At 29.5% G+C, this 27,668-nt stretch overlaps 1 protein-coding gene across 1 annotated transcript; it reads right to left on the reverse strand.

Moving 5' to 3' along the window:
- Positions 1-4,353: 4,353 nt before the first annotated feature.
- LOC113374996 (uncharacterized protein CG3556) lies at positions 4,354-27,402 on the reverse strand. Its single transcript, XM_026614949.1, has 12 exons — positions 27,270-27,402; positions 21,620-21,711; positions 20,032-20,279; positions 17,530-17,636; positions 16,196-16,328; positions 16,002-16,116; positions 13,697-13,857; positions 10,708-10,951; positions 9,031-9,105; positions 6,034-6,222; positions 4,610-4,717; positions 4,354-4,478 (listed from the first exon to the last, which is right to left on the reverse strand). Exons 1-12 carry the CDS (start codon positions 27,272-27,274, stop codon positions 4,417-4,419), a joined length of 1,539 nt encoding a protein of 512 aa, XP_026470734.1. The 5' UTR covers positions 27,275-27,402; the 3' UTR covers positions 4,354-4,416.
- Positions 27,403-27,668: the final 266 nt, after the last annotated feature.

The following is a 27,668-nucleotide window of genomic DNA, read 5'->3' on the forward strand; positions in this document are numbered from 1 at the left end:
TCAAAAATCAAAAATATTTTTGTTCAAAAAAAATTTTGGTCAAAACAATTTTTAGTCAAAAAAATTTTTGGAAAAAAATTTTGGCCCAAAAGATTTTCGAAAAAAATTTTGGTCAAAAAATTGTGGTCAAAAAAATTTTGGTCAAAAAAAATTTGGTCAAAAAAATTTTGGTCAAAAAAATTTTTGGATAAAAAATTTTTGGAAAAGAAACTTTGGTCAAAAAAATTTTTAGTCAAAAAAATTCTGGTCAAAAAAATTTTTGGTCAAAAAAAATTTTCGAAAAAAAATTTTGGCCCAAAAAATTTTCGAAAAAAAATTTTGGTCAAAAAAATTTTGGTCAAAAAAATTTTTAGTCAAAAAAATTTTGGTCAAAAAAATTTTGGTCAAAAAAATTTTTGGTCAAAAAAATTTTGGCCAAAAAAAATTTTGGTCAAAAAAATTTTGGCCCAAAAAAATGTGGTCAAAAAAATTTTTAGTCAAAAAATTTTGGTCAAAAAATTTTTAGTCAAAAAATTTTTAGAAAAAAATTTTGGTCAAAAAAAAGTCATTAGTACTAAGTGCAATAAAACATATGCTAGGTCGTTATTTCATAATCGACCCCTTGCAGTATTTCGAAGCGTGTGCTGTATGCATAAATGCCGAATGCATTTTTGTTTGGCGCCATCTCGTGCCATGTTTAATAATAACTGGCAGAATGACTGGTATTTTACCGTGTTCTCAGTAAAATTTATCCATACGTTTCTTTAATCAAAATGTAACAATTATATATTAATTAATATTATTATTATATTGTATCACTATTTGAAATAACTAATTAGGTACGATGCAAATAATTTTTGGAAAAAAAATTTTGTTCAAAAACATTTTGGTCAAAAAAATTTTTGGAAAAAAATTTTGGTCAAAAAAATTTTGGAAAAAAAATTTTAGTCAAAAAAATTTTTGGAAAAAAATTTTTGGTCAAAAAAATTTTGGCCCAAAAAATTTTGGAAAAAAAATTTTGAGAAAAAAAAATTTGGGAAAAAAATTTTTGGTGAAAAATTTGGAAAAAAAAATTTTGAAGAAAAAAATTTGAAAAAAAAAATTAGGAAAAAATGGTAAAAAAAATTTTTGGCAAAAAAAATTTGGGGAAAAATTTTTTGGCAAAAAAAATTTGAAAAAAAAATTTTTTGGAAAAAAGATTTCTGGGAAAAAAATGGAAAAAAATAGGGAAAAAATTAGGGAAAAAATAGAAAAAAAATTTGGGGGGAAAATGGTAAAAAAAATTTTTAGCAGTATATTGTGGATTTTTAAAAGGAATAGTTAAGTTAATAGCGCTATTTATCGTGCTTGTTAAGTGTTCAACTGCTCTATCTAAGTCTTCTTTTTCAGTTATTTGCATTCTGTGATTGATATTTAAGTTTATTAATTATTTAAATAGGATCCAATTGGCTTTTGCGTAGTTTAAGTACTTTGTATTGTCAGACTCATAGACGGTTAATTTGCTACTTATTTGTATGAAGACTGGATTATGATCCGAATTTAGACATGGCAGAGATGTAGGTTGAGTTGTTATATGTACATTTTTCGATAAAGCCAGGTCAATAGTACTATTATTATGATGCACACATTGAGCAAATCTAGTAGGAGTATCTGGATAGTGCAGCTGAACATTGTTTACTGTATTATTAATATATTTGCATAGTTTTTTGCCACTGTTATTATTTTCTCTACATTTCCACATGGTATGTTGAGCGTTGAAGTCACCAGCTATAAGCACTTTATTGCTAACATTAACGAGTGATTTGATGTTACGTAGTAATAATTTGTTGCACGGAACATACATAGATATTATTGTCAGTTTAGAATTTTCAATAAATATATTTATGGCAGCCGCTTCAGTGTACTTCAGTTCTGGTAAGTTGAGTTGTTCATGCTTAATGCAACGTCTAACAAGAATGGCTGTACCTCCTCATGAAGAGTTTTCTCTATCTGTTCTATACACTTTGTAATTTTTAATATAAAAAGTATCTTTCTTTTGTAAATGTGTCTCACTTAAGAGTATTATATCTATGTTCTTAGTTTCAAGTAATTCAATAAGTTCAGCTCGATTTTTCTTGATGCCATTTGCGTTAAAGTAAATTACATTAATGTTATAGGTTTGGTTCAAGGCCATGCTTTTAATGAGTCGAGTATTAAATGATATTTTTCACCATAGGTCTTTGCTGTCTTGAGAGCTGTAGATAATGTGTATAATTCCTTGAATATTGTTGCCACTTCTGGATCTTCAAATGCTGATTTTATATGTTTCGCTGCATCTAAAATCCCTTCTTTCGTGTTAAAGTCCGGTTCTGACAAAGAGTTTTGTAGCTGGACTTTGGAGTCCGGATTTGCATTGTTCCTTTGCCTCTGAGATAACAGCAGAATATGTCCTCGACGCATGAGGTGAATTTGCAAATTTATTCTTCTTTTGCTCCTTGTACTTGAGCAAGTATTCACAACGTGAAAAGTTCGCAGGGTGTTTTTCTCTGCAGTTGATACACTCTGCTGGTTCATTGCTAGTTTTGTTACACTGTCCTGGTAAATGGTCTTCAGTACATTTTAAGCATCTGTATTTCAAGTTGTAGTTGTAAGAGGTGTGGCCTACCGTTTAGCACTTTCTGGATTGTTTAACGTCTGGTGGTTTATAGTTTTCCTATTTAAAAAGATGACCGTTGATGTTGTTTACATTTTTTAGATTATTCTTATCCTGACTGTTGTCCAGTATTATTATGTAAATAGGTAGTTTGATTGTGTGTCCATCCGAATGTTTTTTCTTGAGCTGAATAACGTTTTTTACTAGTATGTTGTTTTCAATGAGACAGTCATGAACTTCCGTATCTGTAATGTGTGGGTTCAGTCCAGTAATAGTAATTTTTTTAGAGAAATTGTTGCTGGGGGAGTAAGGAGTATAAAATAGAACTTTTAATTCTTTAAGTTTGTTTTTAATAATTTCATGATCTTTTATATTGGTAGTGTAAAGTTTATGTCTGTATGGATTAATGTATTCAAGAGTAAATGATATTTTGGTAGCGTCTTTTACGTACTTAATAGTTTTAAGATCAATTGTGCTTCTGATAATGATAGGTGGAATTTTTGTAGAAACTTTTTCAATGGGAGCATTTCCATTACTGTTATTATTGTTTGAATATTTCCTTCTTTTTTGTTTGTGACTGTTAGTTCCTACGAAGTGTAAATAAATATTATAGTTATTCATATTGATTTAATTGAAAATTCCATGCAAGCAACGGTAACCATGGATTTGCCAAAAAAAATGTCGGGTAAAAAATTTTTGCACAAAAAAATTTTTGGTCAAAAAAATTTGGGAGAAAAAGTTTTTGGGGGAAAAAATTGGGGAAAAAAGAATTGGTGACCGAAGTTTTAATACTCGCAAAGGCACATGCATTGTATATTTAAGAGTATGTGCTATTGAAAAATGCATATGAATGAATTTGGACGCGACATCTGTTGCATATGTAGTAAACTTTCAGCAATAAGGTGCAGTTTAAACAAGTCTATATATTCTATTTATATAATAAATCTATTTAATATATATATATATATATATACATATATTTTGGAGAAAAAAAATTTGGGGAACAAACTTTTAGGAAAAAAATTTGAAGCAAAATTTTTGGGAAAAATCCATGGAAACCAAAACCAGTCTGATTTTTTTAAATTATTTATTGTTTGCTGTAACAATGGATTCCAAATAAAGATAGTCAAGTTATTTTACAATGTCACTTAAGATATAATTATAAAAAATAATGAATATAAAACAATCGTATAATCAATAAAGTCCTAATAAATAGTTTATATCTATTGAACATTGTTTTAAGCAAGCATCAATAACAATTTTTTAAGCAATATTATTCAATACACGCCTTATTAAATATATAAGTTCAAATAATCAATATACAAATATACATCACATGTACATATATACTATGAAAAAATATGATTAACGCGACATTGCGCTTGTAAACATTACCAACAAATAAGAACAAGCCCAGAATTAGAGATATAATAATAGCGATACCGATATTCTTTAAAAACCCTTACCTTACATTTTGTCAATATCCAATTGCCATTGAATATTATCCATTATTACATAATCTACACTTTTTTATTAGTTTTTAAAAAGAAATTTGTAAACACAGTGTTTTTAAGCAGCTGGTTCAAAATCAGTTTTATTTTATTCAATCAAAATCGGCAACGCATTTGAATGTACTATTATATCCCTGTCTAAAACATTCGACAATTTTGATTTATATGCTTGTCATTGCGTGATTATCTTTGAATAGCAGTCGTTTATGAGCATAGTAAGATTTTTCGACTCGCAAATTATAATTAAATTTTTTATATTATTCAACATATTCAATTCAGTTGCTTTATCCTTACTTATAACTTTTTGTACCAGAATAGATAGTGTTCTCCATCTTCAACAGTGAGCCCATCCACACCTAGCCCAAAAATAATGTTATTAACTCAAGTATCGATTTAGGATAATATTATTCGATATATTTGAATATGAAAAAAATTCTGTTTTATTAAGTTACGCTCAATTATTAATTATCTCTTGCACTATTCTTACCAACTGGAGCTACGTGTTGATTTCCTGGTGGAAGTTGAACATCAGGTGCTTCCGGCAATCTATATAACAACCAGTATAAATATCCTTTGGGATCTTCTTTCTTTTCACCTACATAATAAAATGAAAAATAATAAATAATAACTTTTCATTTCGATTGCTACACTGACGACAGTGAATTAATATTTTAAATTAAAAACTACATAGTAAAATATGGAGTTTCATGTCATGCCTTGCTCAAGGAGATCGTGTTAACCAAATTAGTGCAGTAAACGGAGCGTTTTAGATCTGAATTTTTTTACTGTGCTCCGAATTGAATGAAATTTTGGAATTAGGTTCATCTTACCCTCAAGTTTAAAAGTGAAAACAATTCGGGTTGCGCCATCACCCCCCGGGGGGATGACAGCTCTTCTCAATTGTGTAATTACATTTTGAAGAAAAAAAGTTTTTATAAAATCGTGAGTTTTCTGAATATAGCTTGTACTTAAGTAGTGAATCTGCTAGAATCCATCAAGATGTCTATAATAAAGTAAATTTTAGATGGAATGTGAATTACTTTAATCCTGGTGGAAATGGCGCTCATTAAACCATATGATTTAAAAGAAAAAAACTTCGTATATGCTTCTTATTTGCATGATAGCTCACTCATTTCACACGTAAAAAACTTGAAAGAGCATTTATTTTAAAGCTCATGTTGAGCACAATAAAACCCAATTTCACCGAAATGCATAAAATGTAAAACCTCGACACTAGATGGCTTTAAATACAACAATTAAATCTTAAACGAAATAAAAAACGACTTTGCTCTTTTAAATCTTGTTTAATATTTTTCTTAGAACACTTTATGTAATACCGATTTATTAAGATTTTTATTGACATTATTTTGTTCATTACATGATTTTCATTAAAATGTATATTTTAGGAGATATTTGCAAAAAAACGAAGAAAAACGCCAAAAATATATGAATCTTTAGTGGCCAGTAACTTGAAAAGTATTAGTTTTCTTGAAAAACTATAAAAGACATTTTTTTCTTATAATTCATAGTTCTTCTATCGATTTCCGACGTTATTTTGAAAAAATGTAATTACACAATTGAGAAGGGGTGTCATCCCTCCGGAGGGTGATGGCGCAACTCAAATTGTTTTCACTTTTGAACTTGAGGGTAAGATAAACCTAATTCCAAAATTTCATTCAATTCGGAGCACAGTAAAAAAAATTCAGAGGTTATACCCCTTTTTCCTCTTCGTTTACTGCACTAAATGTATTTAAAATATATTGAAAATATATAAAGATAAATTTCAGAATAATTGTTACTAATAAGTTAGTTAAATTCCTAATAATCATAACTTCACCTTCCAAATTATGAAAGGAATTTCACGAGCAATGCACACTATATGTAAACAATTCAGAAATATTATCGGGTTACCTAAAGTATGCACATAGTGGCCATTGGGCCAGTCGCTAGCCTCGAACTGGAACTCTGGGTCCATATCAGCAGCCATGAGCATTGCGCTATAGAAACTAGTATTTCGAGCACAAATTAGCGTTATGGAATGGCTGTAAGTTATATTATCTTGACCATGCCATAAGGTATACGTAATAGTCACGTTAGGAGCTGCAAAAACAACATACTTTTAAATCTGAATCAATAGAAACGTATCTGTAAGTGTAACACGCAATGTATTATCAAACTTAACATAACAAAATAATTAATATATTAGCTGGGAGATTTGAAAAAGACTAACCACAAACAACAAAACCAGCGAGTGGTATTCACTATATTGATTGATTGATTGATTTATATAATCAATAAATCTTATTGGAATAGTCTGAGACCTTAAAATAATTATGGAATATTTAATGCCTAGATACTGCAACATGGAATACAACCACAATATGATATTCTCTTGGTAACAGCGAGAGCACTTCACAAAGCAAATATTAAATGATCTCGTACGGATTTCCAGGAAGACTTCCCAAAATAGTAAATGAAAATAAAACTGTAAAATGGATACGTGGTAAGATGGAAAAACCAAAGCAAAATCACGTCGGAAAATTTCATAACGCACGATTCTGAAGAAAGAATAAAAAAGAAATAAAGGTCTATGTAATGAGCATGGGAGTTGTTAATGGAATCGTGAGAAAGAAGGTGGTTTAAGTTAATTAAAAAAGATGGCTGAAAATCATTCGCAAAGTTATTTTGCAGAACATAAAGAATAGAATTGCTATTAATTAATAGAAACAGATCGAATCGGATTGAAGAAAGAATCGGAAGTAAAGTATGTATTGTAAAAAAACAATCTCGAGAAAAGAACGGTAAAAGCAAAGTCAAAATACATGGACAAAACGTATGAAAGATAACAGAACGTAATAAACATGATACTTACGATTTATTACAATTTAGATTTCAGGTCTCAGACGAAAGGTGACTGACCACAAGAAAATTCTCGGTCTGTGGAAGAAACATATATAGAGGAGACTGTGAAATAGGGAAAATCGTACAAACAAGAGTTGCACGAGGACAATTAGTGACCATGTATTTTAAAATGTAAAGGGCAACATTCAATGTTCTAAATAAGAAGTAAGAAAAGTTATGCTGTTACGGAAAATTATGCTGAACTATTGATAAACTATGAAAATGGATTATGCACGAAATTTATTGTACCGAGGCACCTAACAATGATCGGTCATTCAGAAAAGAGATCGAGAAGGCTAAATACAACGAGCATAAAACTATGAGTTTGGGGAATAAAGATGGTTGATAGCTGGGTACAATACATAAAATTATGAAAGTGGTAAATAAATAATAAATTGTTAATTAAGAAGGAAGTCGGAAAAGAACAATGCTCTCACAAACTTGAGTGTTGTTCTACGAAAATAGTAATTACAAAAGTGTGTTCTGAAAATGTGTTGATTATTTTCGATGTTTCGAATCTTTCTTGTTACGTTTCATTTTCATGTTTTCTATTAAGTACGCAGTGTTTATTAACAAAGAATATAAAAATAATATTTTCAACAATGCAATTAGTCTGACCAAAATTAGATGCAATTAAATAATTATTTTGTTTGTTGATTGTATGCGAAGAGTATTTAATTTAGTAATATTTTATTGATATTATTATTAGTATTATTTTGTAATATTATTGTCATTTTATTAATGTAAGAAATTTAGAGAATAAGTAAAATTTTTGGCTTACAAGTTAAGAAGCTCTTAAAATTCAAAAGTTTGAAAAACTCTTAAAGGTACGTTTTATATACAATCTTGTAAATTAAACTGACAGAACGTGAATATCTATAGAATGTTGAACAGAGATAATTAAGAATTTTTGTTTTGTGATGGATTCATGCCATGTCTTATTTTCTTGTATACCTATTTGGCCGATATTTTGGTCATTATAATTTTCAAATTTAATAATAACGAAATAGATTCTGCTTGCTGCCATAATTTTAATAGCCATAGTTTTAATTTTTAAACACCCACTAATGACAAAAGCCTCTGGTTTTATAAATTAATTTATAAATTACATGAGCTGTCGGAAACTTTTGGTGTCTCCACGGCATCTATTCTGGACAATTATTATGTGCTTGACTTGATTGCGTTTATTCCTAGCTGGTTTGTGATCACCACCCAGTAAACACCGTGTGTTGTGAGCGTCGGCAGCAACCTGAAATCCACAAGCATTCCTTCGGCGCTGTGACACCCATGTATAATCAATGTGGACTTCAGATTGCTACCGCCGCCCGGTGTTAGGCATCGTTCTTATGTTCGGCATCGATTGCAGCCTCTGTCACTTACACATAACAAATATCCAATAAACTAAATGATCTAGCATAATATTTTTATTGTAATATTTTTGTGCGCTAGTAAAACGAGCAACAAATACTTCATCTTGTTCTTTATTGTTGTTGGCCTACACCTTTGCCATGTTCAATAGAAAAGTTTTTTGTAAGAGTTTGCTTTGTCTTTGATTTGTTGATTATCCAAAATTTCATAATCAAATTTCATCAGCTATAATATAAGTGTTCTTCCACACATTTATCTTGTACCTCAGAACATTGTTGGGTTGATTACAAAGACTAATTTGATTAATTTGTTCATTTGTTGTTATTTTATAAAAATGTTGCTAAACGCATCATGCTTTTCTTGAATTCAATATACCTTTTAATTTCAAGTGAGATGATTAAATTTTATCTTATTAAGTTAGATACAGAGTAATTCGTTTTGTAGTATCACATAAACGCTTTGTATATTTTTAACTTCCCGTAGGGTAATTTCAATTAATTTTCAATATTATCAGTGAATCCTGGCCTTGAATTTGAGATAATTTTGAATCAAAAATTGTTTTAAATTAGAGCAACATAAGTGTTCAGAAACATTATTATAATAAGAGTAGTTCAAATTCATAATACATTTTTTACTCACATTCAGAATCTTGTTCGGTTGCCCAAGTTAAACCAATTGGAGCTGCAATTTTCGGGCCTTCATTTCCATACTCAACTGAAACAACAAAATAACGTTTTACGTGAGGGAAAAATATGGAAATATTAGGTAATTACTTTTTTACAATAAATTATAAATCCAGATTATCTAAAGAAGTTATTAATATTGCTAATAAAAACAACATAAACTAGGTACATAAGCAACTTCTCGATAGATTTAAATAATCGATCAAATAAAAAAAAATTGAGCTTCACCATTCAAACAAGCTTATATCTGTAATTATAACTAATATCTATAATTATATTAATTACAATGCGCAGACACGCGCTTGTATGTCCTAAAAGCGTGGTCCACTATTCCAAACGTTAATGAAAATTCATAATTCAACCACTTTTTGTAGAACTATAATAGAATTTTTGTTTAGATCATGAACTTTATCGCCTTGTTAATAAAAACGCAAAAATATAATTACAAAGCCCCGGCCGATCTTTACGAAAAACTAATCATTTTAACAACTAACATCATTTGAACGTCTATATACTTGGCACCGCGATGGTGGAAATTGGCAAAACTAATATGACCTGATTTTTTGACGATTTTTTTGCTGTCGATTGGTGCAAACTAAAATTTTTTTGCTCTTTCCGTTCTCGAGATAAATGGGTGGGGCCAAATCCGGTGCTAACTATATATATAGCCAGCACCGACCCCTTTAAAAATGCAAAAAAATTAAAATTTCTTTTTACTATCGTTATCAGTGATTTTTTTGCTGTCGAATGATGCAATTAATTTTTGGAAAAGTTTTGCCCATCATAGATTTTCACGCATAGGAAAATTCTCAAATTTGCCAATTTACAAAAATTGACAATTTTGAAAATGCCCAATTTTTTGCTCGCTTACTTAAATATAAAACAAAAAAAAAATTCAAAAAAAATATTTTTTCACCCCTTTTCAGAGAGGTTGCCAATTTTTTTGGGTGTCCACAGGTCACTTTTTCAAAAGTTTAAAATTTGTTTCGGAATCTGTGATTTTTTTGCTCTGCGATACAAAAAAGAAAAATTCAAAAAAATAAATTTCAATTTTGATTTTTTTCGTAGTATGGAAACGAATCGCAAACCGCTTTAAATATGCTTATTTTTTTCCAACAAAATCATCACCAACTTTACAAAAATATGTGCTCGACAGGAATTAATAGTTTCATACAATTTTTATATGAAATGATGAAGACTGAAACGTATGGATAAATAAAGTATTTCAAAACTACTTTAGTTTTTTTTTTACTTGGTGTCACTGCCCAATTCTAAATAATTCATCAATATATATATATATATATATATATATATATATATATCTACAAAATATTTTTAAAAATTTTGAAAATAGCATTTTCCATGCTATTTGCATACGAAACTGAATTGCGCACTGTCTAAAAGACAATGTTAAGAGCTAAAACTGTTGGAGGATTTTTTTTATCAATTTCGAACTATTTGAGCCCTTGGGAGCAAAGAAATTCAAAAATGTCCATATTAAGGACCACCATATATATATATATATATATATATATATAATATTTTCTAGAAGTGCCTTGGTATTTTCATCTAAATATTCAATAATGAACAATAATTTAAAGCATGTTATGTATATTTTTTATTCAATTTGTACCTCTTTCGTCTTTATGTTCACCATTGCCACCAACTCGTTTAGAATCACATTGCAAATCGCGTACCGCTGCGAGTCCACGAGTGGCCAGTCCTAAAGCTACATCAGCAGTCAGGCCCCAAGCGGTTCCGGGTCCATCGCCTTCTCCAAGTCCCCAAGCGCCCTCCGGAGTTTGCAGACCCAAAAGCCATTCCTCGGCCGCCGAACGATTCCACTGTAACGCTGCGTCGTCCATGTCGCGTAATGCCTACAAATAATGATTCGAGGATAAATATGTAACTGGTACATATATTTCAATTCTAGCAACTATGCAAAATTTTAGGTTCAAGTAGAATTTTATAATTCGAAAATTGAAACTGTCACTTTAAAGTAATTAACATAATGTATTCATTCAATTTGAACATCGTTACTATAAATTAGCAATTAAATGTGTTTGAAAAATATACTCGTTACATTTGTACATACATTTGTTAGTGAAATTGAAAAAATTGAAAAAAAAAATTATGAAACGGCAAGTTGTTTAGAATAATTTAAGACAATGTCTGTGTAAAATAAGTAGTTCTAAGTGGCATTTTCCTTAAAACAAATTAAATGAACTTCCCAAAACGTTAAATAATATACTTAATAAAAATTCAGATTTTATAATTTGAATAACATTTAAATTTAAAAAAAACTTATAGTACATGTAATTATATTTATTTAACACATTTCATTCTATTTGTGTTTATTGATGTCTTATTTAAGAGTGCATGTGAACGATGATTAATACAAAGCATATTACAGAATATAGTTGGGCTTATCGTATCCGAAGCCGGATCGGTTAGGATATAACTCCTCTTCAAGAAGTAGTCAACACTGCAGAACAACTAAATCAGATATTATTCTATGAGCTAATGTTGAGCCAATATATAACTAAAAAACTATAATTGTATTATGTACTCAAATTTACAATTTAAAAAGTTGATTATTTAAATTAAAAAAAAAAACATCGAAACATCGAAATGCATTGCATACAAACATATGTGTTAAGAATGTACGTGTTAACAGATTCAGAACCCTCTTAAAGGAGTTGGATATGACTTATTCTCGGGTATCATCATAAAAGCACCGATCCAAACTTTAATGATTTTTTTCAATTAAACCACTTTTGACCCTCCTCCTCCTCGGTGGTACGCGGTGATATTGAAAATTATCCACCCACACCTAACATCACGTACATTTTTAGTAGGAGACACTGGGTACGGTTGTGCCACTATTTTTTTTTATTTGCAATAATTTTGTTAATTTACCACTATGCTGAGAAAAAAGTGAATTTAATGGTAATTTGAAGTTTGCCTACTTTGTAATACTGAATTTCTGTCCTTAAATACGATGGATTTGTCATAGAATCAAATTATACAAGAAAAGAGCAAGTGTTATAACCATCCAGCCAGAGGGACTGTTGTGACGGACATAAAAAGAGGTTAACAAACACTTTTGTCGTTAATAACAATAATATGTAACACAACAAAACATGAACATTCAAACAAGGTGTTATGAATAAAATATAACAATATATAACAAAACATAATTTTTTAAACAAAGTTAACAAGAATTCTTTGTGATTTTTTTTTCTTGTATTAAATTTTTCTTTCTCTTTCTTTTTTGCATTTTGTTTTAGTAAAATTAGATTTTTTTAACTGTTTAATCTTCATTCGAAAAGGGCAAGAAATACATGTCACAACCGTACCTACAAAATTTGTCACAACCGTACCCAACGCATACCTTTTAAAACAAATCACTATTATACTGAGCTAAATTATCTACGCAAAAACTAATTGTTGCAAAATAACTACTAATGTTCAACTTACAGGAAAATAAAAAATAAAATAGTGGTACGCATGGCATCGTGCGTTAAGACAAATTGCTGAAACTTCCTGTACCAAACATTATTATTTTTTCAACAACGATTAAATTTTTGAAAAAAAAATTACTTCGAAGAAATTTGATTTTTGAGAAACTATAAAATTGACAAAAAATTACTTTTTTTTAAAAAAAGGTTTTCTTTATTTTGACACATTTTGAAAATTCTGATTTTTTTTTTTCAAAGCAATCGTACTGCTTTAACTGCACAGAAACGCCGCGTCGGCGGCTAACGGATAAACATTGGTACGGAACCTATAGAAATGTGAACAAGAACGGCTAGACCTGCCTCTGCCATAACTGATCAGCACGTCTCCTTGTCAATACAAATCGAATGTTTTTTTTAATTATTCGAATTGCTTCATCCGTGTTCTCGAAATCGTCGACGAAAATTTGTATCCGCACACACATAGATACACGCACACACACAGCAGTTTGCTTAGGAAGTTCCAGCAATTTGCCTTAAGGCACGATGCCATGCGCCCCACTAGTTGAATTATTCAAATTGCTTCATCTGTGTTCCCGAAATCGTCGACGAAAATTTGTATCCGCACACACATATATACACGCACACACACACATGCATCCATTTTTTCTAAGGTATGCCAAAATGTTCAGGAGGTTTTGAAACGTAAAGATATATAAAAATTTTCATTTTCAATTTTTTTGCGATTACTATAACTTGCCCTACGGAAAATTAACAAAACGATCGAGTGACTTTTGACTCTTTAAAATCAATGCAGTCTACAGATCATGGTAATGTAAGGCACTGACTAAAAGCAATAATGGGAACTCATTTGAACAATCATAATTCTTCTTTCTCTCGTTGGACCCTATCTCAAAATCTATACCGATTTTAGCTATTATGACGACTGTCACTACCGTACTCACACGTTACCGCACAGTAACAGTTAACTGGTTAAAGTTACATACCAATACAATTAAAGCGAATGTAAAATTTACTAAATGTCAATAAAATAAACGTTTGAAATAAAATGAACCAGTCGACAGTGTTTTAGTGTTCGTGACGCATTACCCAATATATAACTATATTACCATTACGCTATTATGGACATATTTTAGTCTGCACCTGCATAGCTAAAGCTGTTGTTCGGGCACTGCCAAATCCGCCCCTGGCACCCTGCTGTCTGGCGAGACCTCTAGCTGGTCTCCGAACAAAATGCTGAAGATGCCTATGGCGATGATCTGTTACTATACAACGCAAAGCTAACACGACCATTGCTATTGTGTCTGTAAGAATAACGATATTCTAAATTAGTAATTAGTAATTCTACTAATCATTAAATATTGGACACAACGCAATTATGGCAGTTGATAAAATATGTTCAAAGATAATATTCAGCGTTATTGTCCCCAACAAAGTTACTCTACACCGTTATCATAATTGGATAATTTATTTTTCTTTCGATTAAAAATCAAACCCATATTATAATCCATAACAAATATGTATTTTATCATGATAAAGGATCCAAAATAGAGCTTGGTCAAGATTTGACCAGGGCTTTTATTTAGCCTGGGACCCTTCGGGGTAGGGGATACAATTATATGAGTATAAATACCTGTAACATACAATAATAAGGGAGTCTAGCAAATGTAATAAGAGAAGAAGGTTGTAGAGTGTAGTTCAATATATGTCATAAATTAAATAGTGGTTTTATTCACATCTTCTTATGGTGATGAAATATTTATAATTTACAGTCCACTCAATATCAAATTAATCAAAGTGATCCTCACCAGAGCTATTTATAAAAAGATCAACGGCAAACATCACAATTATTATACACTGGATTAAAACTGAAGTCAATTTTATAAAATATTGCTATTTTCATTACCTACAATATATTTTATTGCTGTACTTGCACAAATGTGGACTTAACATTAGTCATTCAGTAGCGTTTCGCTTCATTTAAATAATTTATTATTCATGCAATTTTTGAATCCAAAGTTACGTTCTTTTCTTTAAGTGATTTTTTATTCATTCTGATACATATATTTAGAAAACAGAAAACTTCAGAAATTTATACAATAAATTAAATGATATTTTTAATTAATTGTATTAATTATGTATTTAAAAAGATGTTGAGTAAATTGAATTAACTGCACTCTTTACAATTATTTCTGACAAATAACTGAAAAATTTAATTTGCACAAAAAACAATGAATTACTAAGAATATGTAAATTTGTACTTCAAAAGATATGTTCTAAAAACCCCCTATGGACCCACGTAATTGTCACGTCACATACCAAATTTTTCGAAATTTTGCCAAATAATTATGGTTTTTTTCGTGAGATGACCAATAAATCCTAATTCTATGACGATTTGAAGAAAACCAATATCAATATTAATGAACTTAGTTAGGCTTAAAATAACGTTTTCATTACACTGAAGTGGGAATATTTCAGGCCGCTATGATTTGTAAGTCGCATAATTCATTAATACTTAAATTTTTAAACAGAGTTTTGATTTTTTTTTGCTTATGAATACTGATTTTTTGTCTTTACATTTTTTGGGATGTAAAATAAAAATTCGGCCCACTTCCCGTACCGTAACGAAATGTTCGAGGGATATTGAATGTTTTCAGATAGATTATTATAAATATTGTAACATTGTCTAATATTTATAAGAATTATATAAACTGAATTGCAAAATTGAAATTATTTGTTTAAAGTATATTAGAACTTTAGTTACAATTCAAAATGAAATCTGAATTATTTTCGACAAAAAAAAAAATTTTCTGAAAAAAAAAATTGAAACAGAAAATATTTTTTTTCAAAACCAATTATTTTGTTAAATCAAGCAGAAAGTTCTTTGAATCATTTAAATCGGACGGTTAATTCCCTCAAAAACTGCCATTTTTGCACATTTAGCTCTGTATCTTCGAAATGGCTGGGCCTGCCTCTGCCAAAAACTAATAACCACTTCTCCTAATCATTACTAATTGAATGTTTTTTAGATCATTCAAATCGAATGCTCCGTTCTCTCAAAAACTCAATTTCAATTTTCTGCACTCTTTGCTCTTTATCTCCGTAACTGCTGGACCGGCCTTTGCTAAAAACTAATCAACACATCTCCCTACCAATAGGAATCGAATGCTTTTCGAACCATTCAAATCGGTTGATCCGTGCGCTCGCAAACGTGACCGAAAAATTGTATTCATACATACATATACCCACATCTATTTTTCTGAGGTATGCCAAAATGTTCAGTAACCTTCAAAACGTCGAGAAATGCAAAAATTTTCAATTTCCATTTTTGAACGATTAAAATAACTTACCCTACGGGAAGTTAAATATAAGATGTAAATGTCTTATTATAAATTTGTTTATGAATATATACGAGCAAATTTTATTTAAATTTATAAAAAAAACTGACCGACATTATGATCCGCGGCGGCACTTGCAATATCTAGTAGGCGTCTAATTTGTCGCTTGCGAACATGCGCCGAACTGCTGCATGCAGCCAAAGCAGTAAGTGCGAATTCCAAATCCTGAAACCCATCGATAACATAATTTAGTAATAAAAAATTAATTTAAAACCTTCTACATGCAAAATAACAAAAGAATCACCTGTTGAGGTTCATGGTGTTGTATAAGAGCAACTAAATCATGACCATGGAACTTTCTAGGATCCTTACAAAGTGATTCTAAAGCCAACGAATAGCGGGCTAGTTGTCCAGGATCGGGAATAGTTTCGTGAGGTCTGAAATGAAATAAAATTAAAATTACTATATACTGATTTCAATATATAATCACTTATATAGCTTTATAAACGTTGGAACAATTCTTTTTGGATAATTTCGTTGATCTCACAGTATTCCACGAAAACAATTATGTATTATTAAAAACATCTTCATATGCAATTTTTTCAATTGCTAATTGATATGATTATAGATTTTATTACATTACTGAATCATTGCATATTATCAACCAATGTTAGGATAATGTAAGTAAAATATGGTATGGTATGCCACGTATACATTACATTGATAAAAAATGGACCAAACAGAATTTTGAAGAAAATTATAAAAGTCGTTTTGATCTGCGAACTTTGAAGTTTGTAAATCTTATTACTAAAACATCATTATTACTGTCATATTAATAATTTATGTATCATGAAACGATTGTTAAATTATTATATCTGTGATCGTTAATAAATCCGTAAACTTGAGCATATTTTCTAATTGTATATTGAGAAATAGAATTCAAATTATAAAATATGATGATATAAACAAAATACATGTAACATATGGAGTGCCAGCAAAACATATAACGAATTGCCAAACAATATTAAGATGACCAAAGATGACGATAAATTTAAAAGAAAAATAAAAAAACACTATAAGGAAATTGAAGACCAAGAAGACTGAAGAGTGATATATAAAGATATTTTTAGTTATATATAGATATTATATTAATGAAATAGATTATTATAGTCAAATGAAATGTATATATTATATGAAAACTGTTTTCATAATCTCTCATACCAGGCAACTCTGCCTGACTGAGATATGAAAATAATGTATATATATATAAAAAAAAAAATAAAACATGTGAAATTATAGAAAAGATTTTTGTAATTTATACCAATAAACACACACACACACACACACACACATATATATATATATATATATATATATATGTTAAAATTTTTAATAATTTTAATGTTGGAATATGTGAGATTCAATCTTGGGCAATGGACTATAACTCAATTAAAAACTTGTAGGAACTTATAACATTTTTATTGCTTCCAAAATTATATATTTCAAAGTTTCCCTATATATATATATATATATATATATATATATATATAAATCGTGGTTGGGTTGGGCTGATGTAGTAGGCATTTTTAGTAGTACTTATTGTTAGAATATCTAAATCAGAAATCTGTGGGGTCTTACCTTCCCAACGCCAAAAGTATTTGAATTTCCATTTCTTTCTCCGACAATTTCGTTTCCAACGATGGAGGTAGTACTGATAATGCATCAACATTAGAATCATTTGCGATCTGAAATAAAGATATTTTCGATAATTATTTTAATATAATAAATAAAAATAAATATAAAAATTTTAGCACTACTTTTTGAAAACTGTATTTCATTGTATTTATTTAAAATCAATACAAAAAGTACAAAGCATATCAATAAATTTATTTCATATTAATCTTGCAACATGTCACCTATAACTTTTAGAAAGTATTTGAATTGATAGATTAAAATTCAATCGTTTTGATAATATATTTATTCTGTTATGATTTTGTAAATTGAGATAAATTGTAGAACATCGGAAAGTGTCGTAGGAAGCCCATATTTTAAACCCAAGACCATCATGTTATATGATTACAACGGTACAACTAATATCCGCAAAGCCATCTTTATGACTACGATATTATCTGTATTCATTGTTGCAATATTTTTTTACGTCAGCAAATTTAAATTAATAAATTTACTGTAATAATATGCAATAACTTATATTTATAGCATAATTTATTCCAAATTAAATAATTAAAAATATATTGGTTCACAATAAAATCAAATAATACTATTATTTTTGTCGTTAAGTATAAAATTGATAATTTTTATACATTTGCAATAAATTTAACATGTTCCTCATGCACAACAATCGTGCTTACCAAATAGGACCGACTAAAATGTCAACCTTTTGAAACTCATTCAGCGTGAATGAATTGAATTACCAAAGGAGCCATCATGTGTGATTAACCTCAAAAGAGGTCTTCGTATTTAGGAGAGATCTTTATGAATGTATACAACTACTATATATATATATATATATATATATATATATATATATATATATCGGGTGTCCCCTGTATTAACGTCAAGCCGAAACAAAGTAATAATATATTGACCTGAATATTGATTGAGATATTGAAAGTTGTTCGGAAATTGTAAGATTTGCAGTGCAACCTAAAGCTTTGGTAAAATTATGTCAATTTATCGGTTTTTGTGTTTAATTTTTATTAATTTTGTTCATTTAAACTTCGAACAGTAACCGTGAATAATATTTCTAGGACCACAGTAAACAATAATAACACAATTGCCCCCAGATTTCAACAATTAAGGCTTTATATTGAACTATTAATTTAAACTTTTTAAAATCAGTAGACTTTGAGAGACCCTTCCTTTGAAAAAAACATTCTAAGATGTATTGGCAAGTTTCATCAAAAGCTGTCGCATTTAATCAGTATTATAAAATAGTAAAATACTTGATAATATAATTATAATGTGTATGGCATCGTGCCTTAATGCAAATTGCTGGAACTTCCCGTACCGTAACATTAAAATCTGAATTATTTTCGATATACAAAAAAAACTTTTTTTTCCCAAAAGCAATCATTTTGTTAAAACAAACAATAAGTACTTTGTTGAAAGTTGACGGTTGATCCGTGCGCCCTAAAAAGTGAACGAAAAATGCGGACATACAAAACATACACAAAAATCCATTTCTTCTGAGGTGTGCCAAAATGTTCAGAAACCTTCAAAACGTGAAGATATGCAAAAATTTTCATTTTCGATTTTTAGCTCATTACTATAACTTACCCTAGGTGAAGTTAAAAATTTAAAAAGAAAAGTTAAAATCTAAAAATAACACGATAACGGTTACCGCATTTGGACCTTGCACATATAACAAACATTTGAACTGATTGTGAGTAAAATGCACTAGCAATAATCATGTCATTAGGTTTCATTTTTTACACGAAAATTTTCGTTTTCAATAATAAAATTATCAACTATTTTACCATTTTACAATCACAATTAAATGCCAATTATCCAACACAGAGCAAAATAAAATTAACCTTTAACGAACGAGCGCATCATAGATAAATCAGCATAACCTAACAAAGCGGAGCGCATTACCTAAAACTATGCGCAGTAGGTCGATGGATTTGAAGAAATTAAGTGCTTCTTTTCCAAAGCGAGAAAAGTTACATAATTAAGATCGTTTTATTGGATTTGAATTGAATGGAATTCGTTTAGTATTGCTGGTTGGCCAATATTCAAATTCATTTTCTCACTGCATTGTGCAACTTCAGCAAATTTTAGAATAGTTACAACGTCACGAGTATGGCGACATTTGTTCGTTAAGGGTTAAGTTTCTAGTAGTCTTGAATCTAATTGTAAATAATTTTTGTAATCTCTAATTTTATAATAATCAATAATTTTGTCTTCCTGTGAAATATTCGTTTTTGTACAAACTTTAAAGTTTTAATTTCCACAAGATGTGCAGAAAAGTATAGACAAAAAAGTTTTAAATGAGTCCTATATTACTAACCCTGATTAGGCGCTATTTGTTGACAATAAGATAATAGTTTGAACCGATGCTAAGAATACAATATGGTTCAAGATGGTATAATCTTTAAGGATTCTGGTAAAATGAATTACCTGCAAAGCAAGAAGCACTTGATGCGTGTGATTGCCCCAGGCCCCGTTAGCGTCTCGTTTTTTAACTAGCCAACGTAGGGCCCTATGCGTGGCCGCTTTAACGCGGGCGCTCCATTCCGATCCGCTCGCACCTTTGCCGACTGATGTACCGGCCCAGCGCTCAGTAGCCGGCGACAACGGAAACTCCATGTCAGCTTCCGACAGGTCGGTCGTGGTCAACGTGCTGCCGCTGACTGGATGCTGAGTCTCTGTGAATCAATGTGGTTTTCAGATCAATTCATTGATTAGTTTTATTAATCAAAACTAGTTTTAACTTGATTTTTTTATTTATTTCAAATTTAAAAAAAATCACGTTTTTAATTGCAAAAGTCTCATATTCGAATCATTTTCCTCGTATAAAGTAAAGATACATTTTAAAAGATACTATTAAAATGAATGAACTGAAACATCGTTAATTGATCTTAATTATCGTTAAAAAATAAGTCCTGAGTAATAATCAAACTCACAACGACCTTAAAATTATGAGATCTATTTTAATCAGTCCTAACAATTATTGTTATTTAAATGAATTAATGAAATTGAGCAACAAATACCAATAACCGAATGATTATTGTAATTTTCATTATAATTATTATATATAATATAAAAAATAACAAATATGCATGTAATATCTCAAAATATTAACACTTTCCACTCCTGAGTCTGACTGTCGGAGCCTGACTGCTCGACGGTGCGCGGCGCTCGGTATATTATAGTGCTATACATATCTCTCAACTCGGATTTTTTTTTGTATCGGATTTTTTTAAAATGTGGTGATATTGCTTTTAAATCTCGTTAGTATGATAATAAAACAGAAAATTTGTAAAAAAAATTAAAAATATGATACAAACTATGTTATAGTTTAAAAAATCGTTTTTACACAGATGTTTATAAAAATTAATTAATAAAAATTATATCAAATATATTCTGAATAACAACTAAATAAAAAAAATTAAAAAAACAATATTCCTGGAGAGTAGATACGGTTATCGTGCCCGTATTAAAAACAACCCCAATAACACCGTTATTTTTTTTATTACACACACACACACACACACATATATATATATATATATATATATATATATATATATATACATATATATATATACATATATATATATATACGTGTATGTATGTATGTATAATATGCATATGTACAATACATTACGTTGTATATATAAATAATATATAAAATGAAATCTCTAGTAACATTTATACCTGAAAAATAATGGTGTTTATGAGCTATTAAATTAATTTTATCGTATTTATTTATGAAAATAATTATAAATTAATCAATAAATGAACTTAATAGTGATATAACTTCATAAGTATGAGAAAAAAATCACATGTTGTAAGTTTAGTTCGCGACGACACGGCGGCATCCGAGTCGAAAGGGTTAAATTCCATTTGACACCTATGTTCTTTTTGAATTATGGGATATTTATATGTGTTATACCTATATTTCACAAATTTTTTATATAAGTCGAGTAACTTTGTAACAATTCTTAATTTCCTACTATGAACTTTCAAATATCAATATTCTTACCGGTAGCTTGATTTTGTTCCTTAGATCGCACAGCAATCGTAAATAAAACGACCAACAGAAAGATTTTCCACGTTACGAAAGGGGTCATCGTGCTGCAAAGAGAAAACTCAAAATTAGATATAAATATAATCAGGGCCGGTCCTGGGGCCCTTAGCGCCCGCATGCAACTTTGTTTCTTGCGCCCCCTCCCCCTATTAGTTTTAACTGTTTTAACAGTTTATCATTAAAATTATATAAATATTTACATATTTTTTGAAAATTAATTTTTAATTATTCTGCATTTAGTACCCAATAAATTAGATATAATCTAAAAGCGTATAAAATATATAGATTATAAATTTATTTAGAAAATCGTGGCGATTCGCGTGTTGATTATAATCAAATGTTTTTAAATTTTCAATTATTTCTAACGTATGTGCAATATTAATATTTTGCTTCTAAAACATTTTACTTATTTATTATGCGATTTATTCTATTGAGCAAATCATGCCAAGAGAGCTAAATAAACTAGCTTTTCATTTTCAATGATAACACTCGTATTTCATGTTGGATTTTTTAAATTTTAATTTAAATTAATTGTTCATCATTTACAATATCCAAAATTGCGTCGTAAACTTCACCTTATTGATATCGTAAGAGCCTAATTATATTCATCTTTGCATTTTCGTCATATTCAGAGTATCAGTTTGATGTTTTAAAGTTAAATTTTTAACGCATTTTAGAAGTATTGTCCAAAAATCAGTAAAAAATGCAATGAAATTACATTCCTTGAGAAAAAATCTTATTATATTTGATATGTATTATTTCTGCATGATTAATAATTATTAAATTTATAGTATGGACACCACTAGATATAAAAAAAGCCTTAAGAATTTCGTTCCAAAGTAAATTTTCCTTCCATTTTTCATATACGAGGTGTGTACAAAAAGTACCCGGAATTACTAATAATTAAATTTCGCGGGTCTGGAGTGTCTGATTGTCAAATTTTTTTTTTATTGTGTTGGTATACATGCCCCTAAAGTATGATGAAATTTTCAGCTATATTCACTGTTTACTTTGTCTGTGGTAGTCGCTAAGGTTCGACGTGTTTTTCTGAGCTCGGCGATTTTTACAATGGAAGAATTGAAAAAGTCAAAGAATTTGTATTAAATTTTGCGTAAAAAATGAAATAAAGTGTTGCAAAGTGCAAAAATTCACCAGATATGGCTCCGTGTGACTTTTTCCTATTCCCAAAGTTGAAGAGACCCATGAAAGGACGGCGGTTTTCCTCGATTGAAGAAAATCGCCGAGAGTGCTCAAGGACATATCAAAAAGTGAATATCAAGGGTGCTTCGAAAATTGGAAAAAACGCTGGCATAAGTGTATTATATCTGGGGGGGACTACTTTGAAGGGGACCACATTAATGTAGACGAATAAATAAATATTTTTTTGAAAAAACGAAAATTACGAAAACTTTTTGAACAGACCTCGTATGTTCCATTTCCATAACCCTAACCACCCATGTCTTTCAAAATTCATCAGATGCGAAACATTTGCAACAAAAGCAAAAGTTACAATTCAATTTCACGGAATAAACATGCCATTTTCTAAGCACTAACTCCCCGTTTTTTATTTTTCCGATTATAATTTTTTTATATTTTTTAATAAGTTTCGTTTCAACTAAATCAGCTCGCAATTATTCGTCAATAATGCCCAGTAATTAATTTAATCCTTCGCAGGTTTGCGCTTATGGGATTGAACACTAGATATTATCTTTTTAATTTAATTTTTAATAACTTCAAAGAAAAAATTGAATTAGTAGATTGAGCAATAAACAGAGCTGTTATTTACTGATTTGCAGAATTATTTATTAATCGATTAATTGTTTCTGCTGATATCACATTGCAAAATAAATATGCTTTTTGTGTCTCCGTGTCCCTAGTTAAGTTAGATCGTTTATTATAATTTATTAAGTATTCTAGATTTTATACAAATAATTCTAGATTTTATATAAAAAAATATAAATATTATATTATAAATTTAATTTCCGAAACTCGTTTTGGCGCCCCCTAAGGCGTGCGCCCGCATTTTTTGCATGCATCGCATGCAAGGCAGGACCGGCCCTGAATATAATTAATACATAATTTTTATTAAATAAACGTATTTTTCATTTCTTTAATTTTGTTGTCGATTTGTTGAATGTAATATTTAATTACGGTCATTCCACATCAATGTGATAACATTCACGTGAAATAGAAAGATTTAGTATTTTCGCCATGCAGAGGTTCGCACGCAATATTCCTAATTATCTTTTATCAAACCGCTTATCAAAAGTTCTGTGAATAAATTTAGCAGCAAGTAACAGTCTAAAATTAGGTTTATATATTGTCACAACTAATACTTATTTATAGTAATCAATTTGTTGCCACATTATCATAGTTGTCACATACTGCCAGTATGTGACTAACCCTCTATCTACGCATGCAAAAAATAACACAATTTAAAGACTGTTTGTTTTACCAAAAAAAAATACTACTTGCTACTTTTACTTTTTCTCGACGTTTCAAATCATTCTGAATCGTTTGACACCAAAGTTGCAAAAAGCACGCGTGTGTATGTGAGTGAAAGTTTAAAAGCCATTCGATATAACATCGGCGATCGGTACATAAATGCGCCAACTTTTGATTAAACTTGCCAATACACTTTAGTAAATTTTTTTTAAAGAAGAGCCTCTATAAGTCTACAGCTTTTAAATATTTTTCATTTAGTTCAATAAAAAGTCTTCATTCTAAAAACTTGGGTCAATTGTGTTAATTTTTGCTGTGGTCCTAGAAATGTTCAAGTTATAGTGGTGCATGGCGTCATGCCTTAAAGCAAATAGCTGGAACTTCCCGTACCAAGAATTATTTTTTTTTTTCAAAAACTTCGAAAAATATAGATTTTCGAAAATTTTGAAACTTTTTTCAAAGCAATCACGCTCCGTTAGCTGCTTAGAGACCAAATCTCAAAGAGCGGAACCGTCGCATCGCATACTAACGGATAAACATTGGTACGGAACCCATAGAAATGTAAACAAAATTCTCTTTATTATTAAATATCATTAAAGATCATTTTTAACCGCCAAACAGGGCTTTTTACTTTTTATATTGGATCTCTGAAACCGCCAGACCTGGCTTTCCAAAAATTTTCCAATAGCTAAGAAATGATCATAAATTCACCTAAACTCTAGGTTGCACTAAAAAGCTCATAATTTCCAAACAACGTAAGACAATTTTTTTCTGAATTTTCTCAGGTCAGTTGAGGTCAATGCTATTCCCACGTTTTGGCTTGACGTTAAGTTCTGGGACACACTGTATATTTACAACTATTATAAAGTGACATCATAAAAAATCAATTTTCGATTATGGCAAATGTAGCGCAAATACAATTTCGTTTATAATGAAAGTAAATTAAAACAAGTAATAGCCTTTATGTGATTTATAAGCGACTCATCGAAAATCCGATTGTTAAGGCAAAAAGGCATTTAGTATGGTTGTGCCGATCGGTGTCCGGCACCGTATGTCGTTTGAGTGTTTTCCGATTAGTACCGCGGAAAAGGGGCTCAAATATCGATCTGTCTTTCGTTAGCTCCCGCACAGCTGGTACGATGGGTGAATCATCTGATCCGGGCGAAAACCGAATTATGAACGAATTCATATGAAATTCAATCCTATGATAACATTTGATTTTATCCTCACATATTTGTAAAAGATACTTGATTTACACAGATCAGTTTCTTTGTCATTTTTTTTCAACCGTTTTATTTGTTGTTCATATTTCAAGACTGGTGTAAAAATGACTACATATATAACAAATGTAATACTACATAAAAAAAGTTTCCTGGATAATTATAGTGTCACTTGTTTTATTCCAATCAGTATTTTTATTTCTCATTATTATAATTAATATTTATATTTTACTAATTCATCAATTCTCACATAGTCAAGTCAAGTTGAACATAAGAGTTAAAAATGAAGAATGTTATATACATTCCGTCTTAAACTTGGAATTCTTCACAATATCAATTTTGGTTCGCAATCCCACAAATATATATATTAGCTTATAGTTGTAATTGTTAATACAAAGTGTATTTTGTAAGTAAATTAAAATACATCCGTATCAACAATCTATATTGTACATACTTTATTGTTTATTTGGACTAAAGATTATTATTTATTAATTGATTAATTTCATTATTATTTATTTGAATTAATAAGAACTAATTGTAAGTGTTCTGTAAGGTTTGACGTACAATTGGAAATATATTTACATGTAAAAAGCGATAGTTCGAAACAGATTTGAACCCGGAACTTTGTTATTATCATTCCGGGATTCTCATATTTAAAAAATCGGACATTGATTTAGAAATTATAACCGCCAAATGAATGATTTTTCCGTTTCCATCGATACCCCCTAAAATGCTTGGACTTAATGTCCAATAATGTGTAAAATTGTTCGATAATGTCCAGATTTCACAGATTTTTTGTTGAAAATGTCACGTTGGTAAATGTTACCAAAAAGATACGGGCGCAAAAAACTAAATAAATTGTAATTACATTAAACCAACCCAAAAACTGTATATTTCCACTCCGATAAAAATGCAAATACCACATAATTTACGGACGCCACCTTTAGATTTAGATTATTTCAATACTTCGCAACAGATAAAATTTTACTTTCAATACATTTGTTAATTATTTAAATTATGAGAGAAATAAAATTTATAATGGTAAATATTGAATGATTTTTAAAAACGCCATTAAGCATGTTTGCTGTAAGAATTCATATGAAAGTTTTATTATTGAAGCATTGTCACTTTATAGCAATTAAAACGATAGTCTAAAAAATGTTGATAAAAATGCGTTCAAAATATCGTTAATGGCCTCGAGTTAATAGCTATCGGAGTATTAGGTGATTTTATGTATTATCTATTTATTACATTAATATATTTATTATTTGTTGACTCGAACAGCATACATTGATATGTTTCAAATTTATAAATCAAATACATTCAAAAACAAAATTAATCTAACCCAGTTCCGTTTATTTCTATTTTTTGTTAACAACAATTTACGGAAACACTTTTTTGTTAACAATGGTAAACGCACTTTTAAAACGTGAAAGAGATAATATTGTAAAAGTTTCATAAAAAATATAATAGTAAATATATACATGCTATAAACGTTATTTAATTTAAAAACATTTTTTTCAGTACTTTTGGTCATTGACATTTTACATTATTTGTGCGTAAAACATTCCAAACGAATAAAAGTTTAATGTACTTCTGGCGAATAATTCTGAGCAATTAGTCAATTAAATTCAATTGAAGTCTAAAATTTTATACTTCAAAACGTAACAGAATGAAAATATTTTATTTAAGACAACTATAAACAAAATATCACCAAAATAAAGCGATATCATCTGTTTCACAATAAGTTCCAAGTGCTATTGTAAAAGGCGTTTGAATCTATACTTTTAGCAAACACAAAACTATCGTGAGCAATCAAGTGTATTGATCACCTATGAAATTAACTTCGAAACATGCAAACATGCAAATAAATAAATATTTTATATAATTACTCAGTATAATTTATCAAATCAAATATCAAAATCATGAAAAATATATTTTACCTCATTTAGTTTCTGCAATTTTTACAATGACGTCGCACAAATTTTTCTTGCAAATTAGAAAATCTTTATCTGATGCTTTCGAATGTTAATATTGGTAAATTGTTATTTTAAGGTAAACAGTTTTTAATCAGCACGATAATCTTAAAGTACATTTTAAGGCGGTGTCACTATTGTCTTATAAAACATGCTTTACTGTCAATGAAATAAGGGTATCTATCTAGCAGAATTGCGACCTGCGCAATACGTAACGCGAAAAGCTCATAACGATACACGAATATTTGAAATACAACTTGAATTAGTTGAAGTTTAGTTAACTAATCAAGCATAGTAAATCATAATTATATTAAACAGCCAATAACTAAAATTATTGGTTTAATGAACTTAGACTTTATAAAGCTG

Source organism: Ctenocephalides felis, unplaced genomic scaffold, assembly GCF_003426905.1.
Source record: "Ctenocephalides felis isolate EL2017-DRISC unplaced genomic scaffold, ASM342690v1 CF-g0.4_SCAFFOLD_01886, whole genome shotgun sequence".
Taxonomy (NCBI): domain Eukaryota; kingdom Metazoa; phylum Arthropoda; class Insecta; order Siphonaptera; family Pulicidae; genus Ctenocephalides; species Ctenocephalides felis.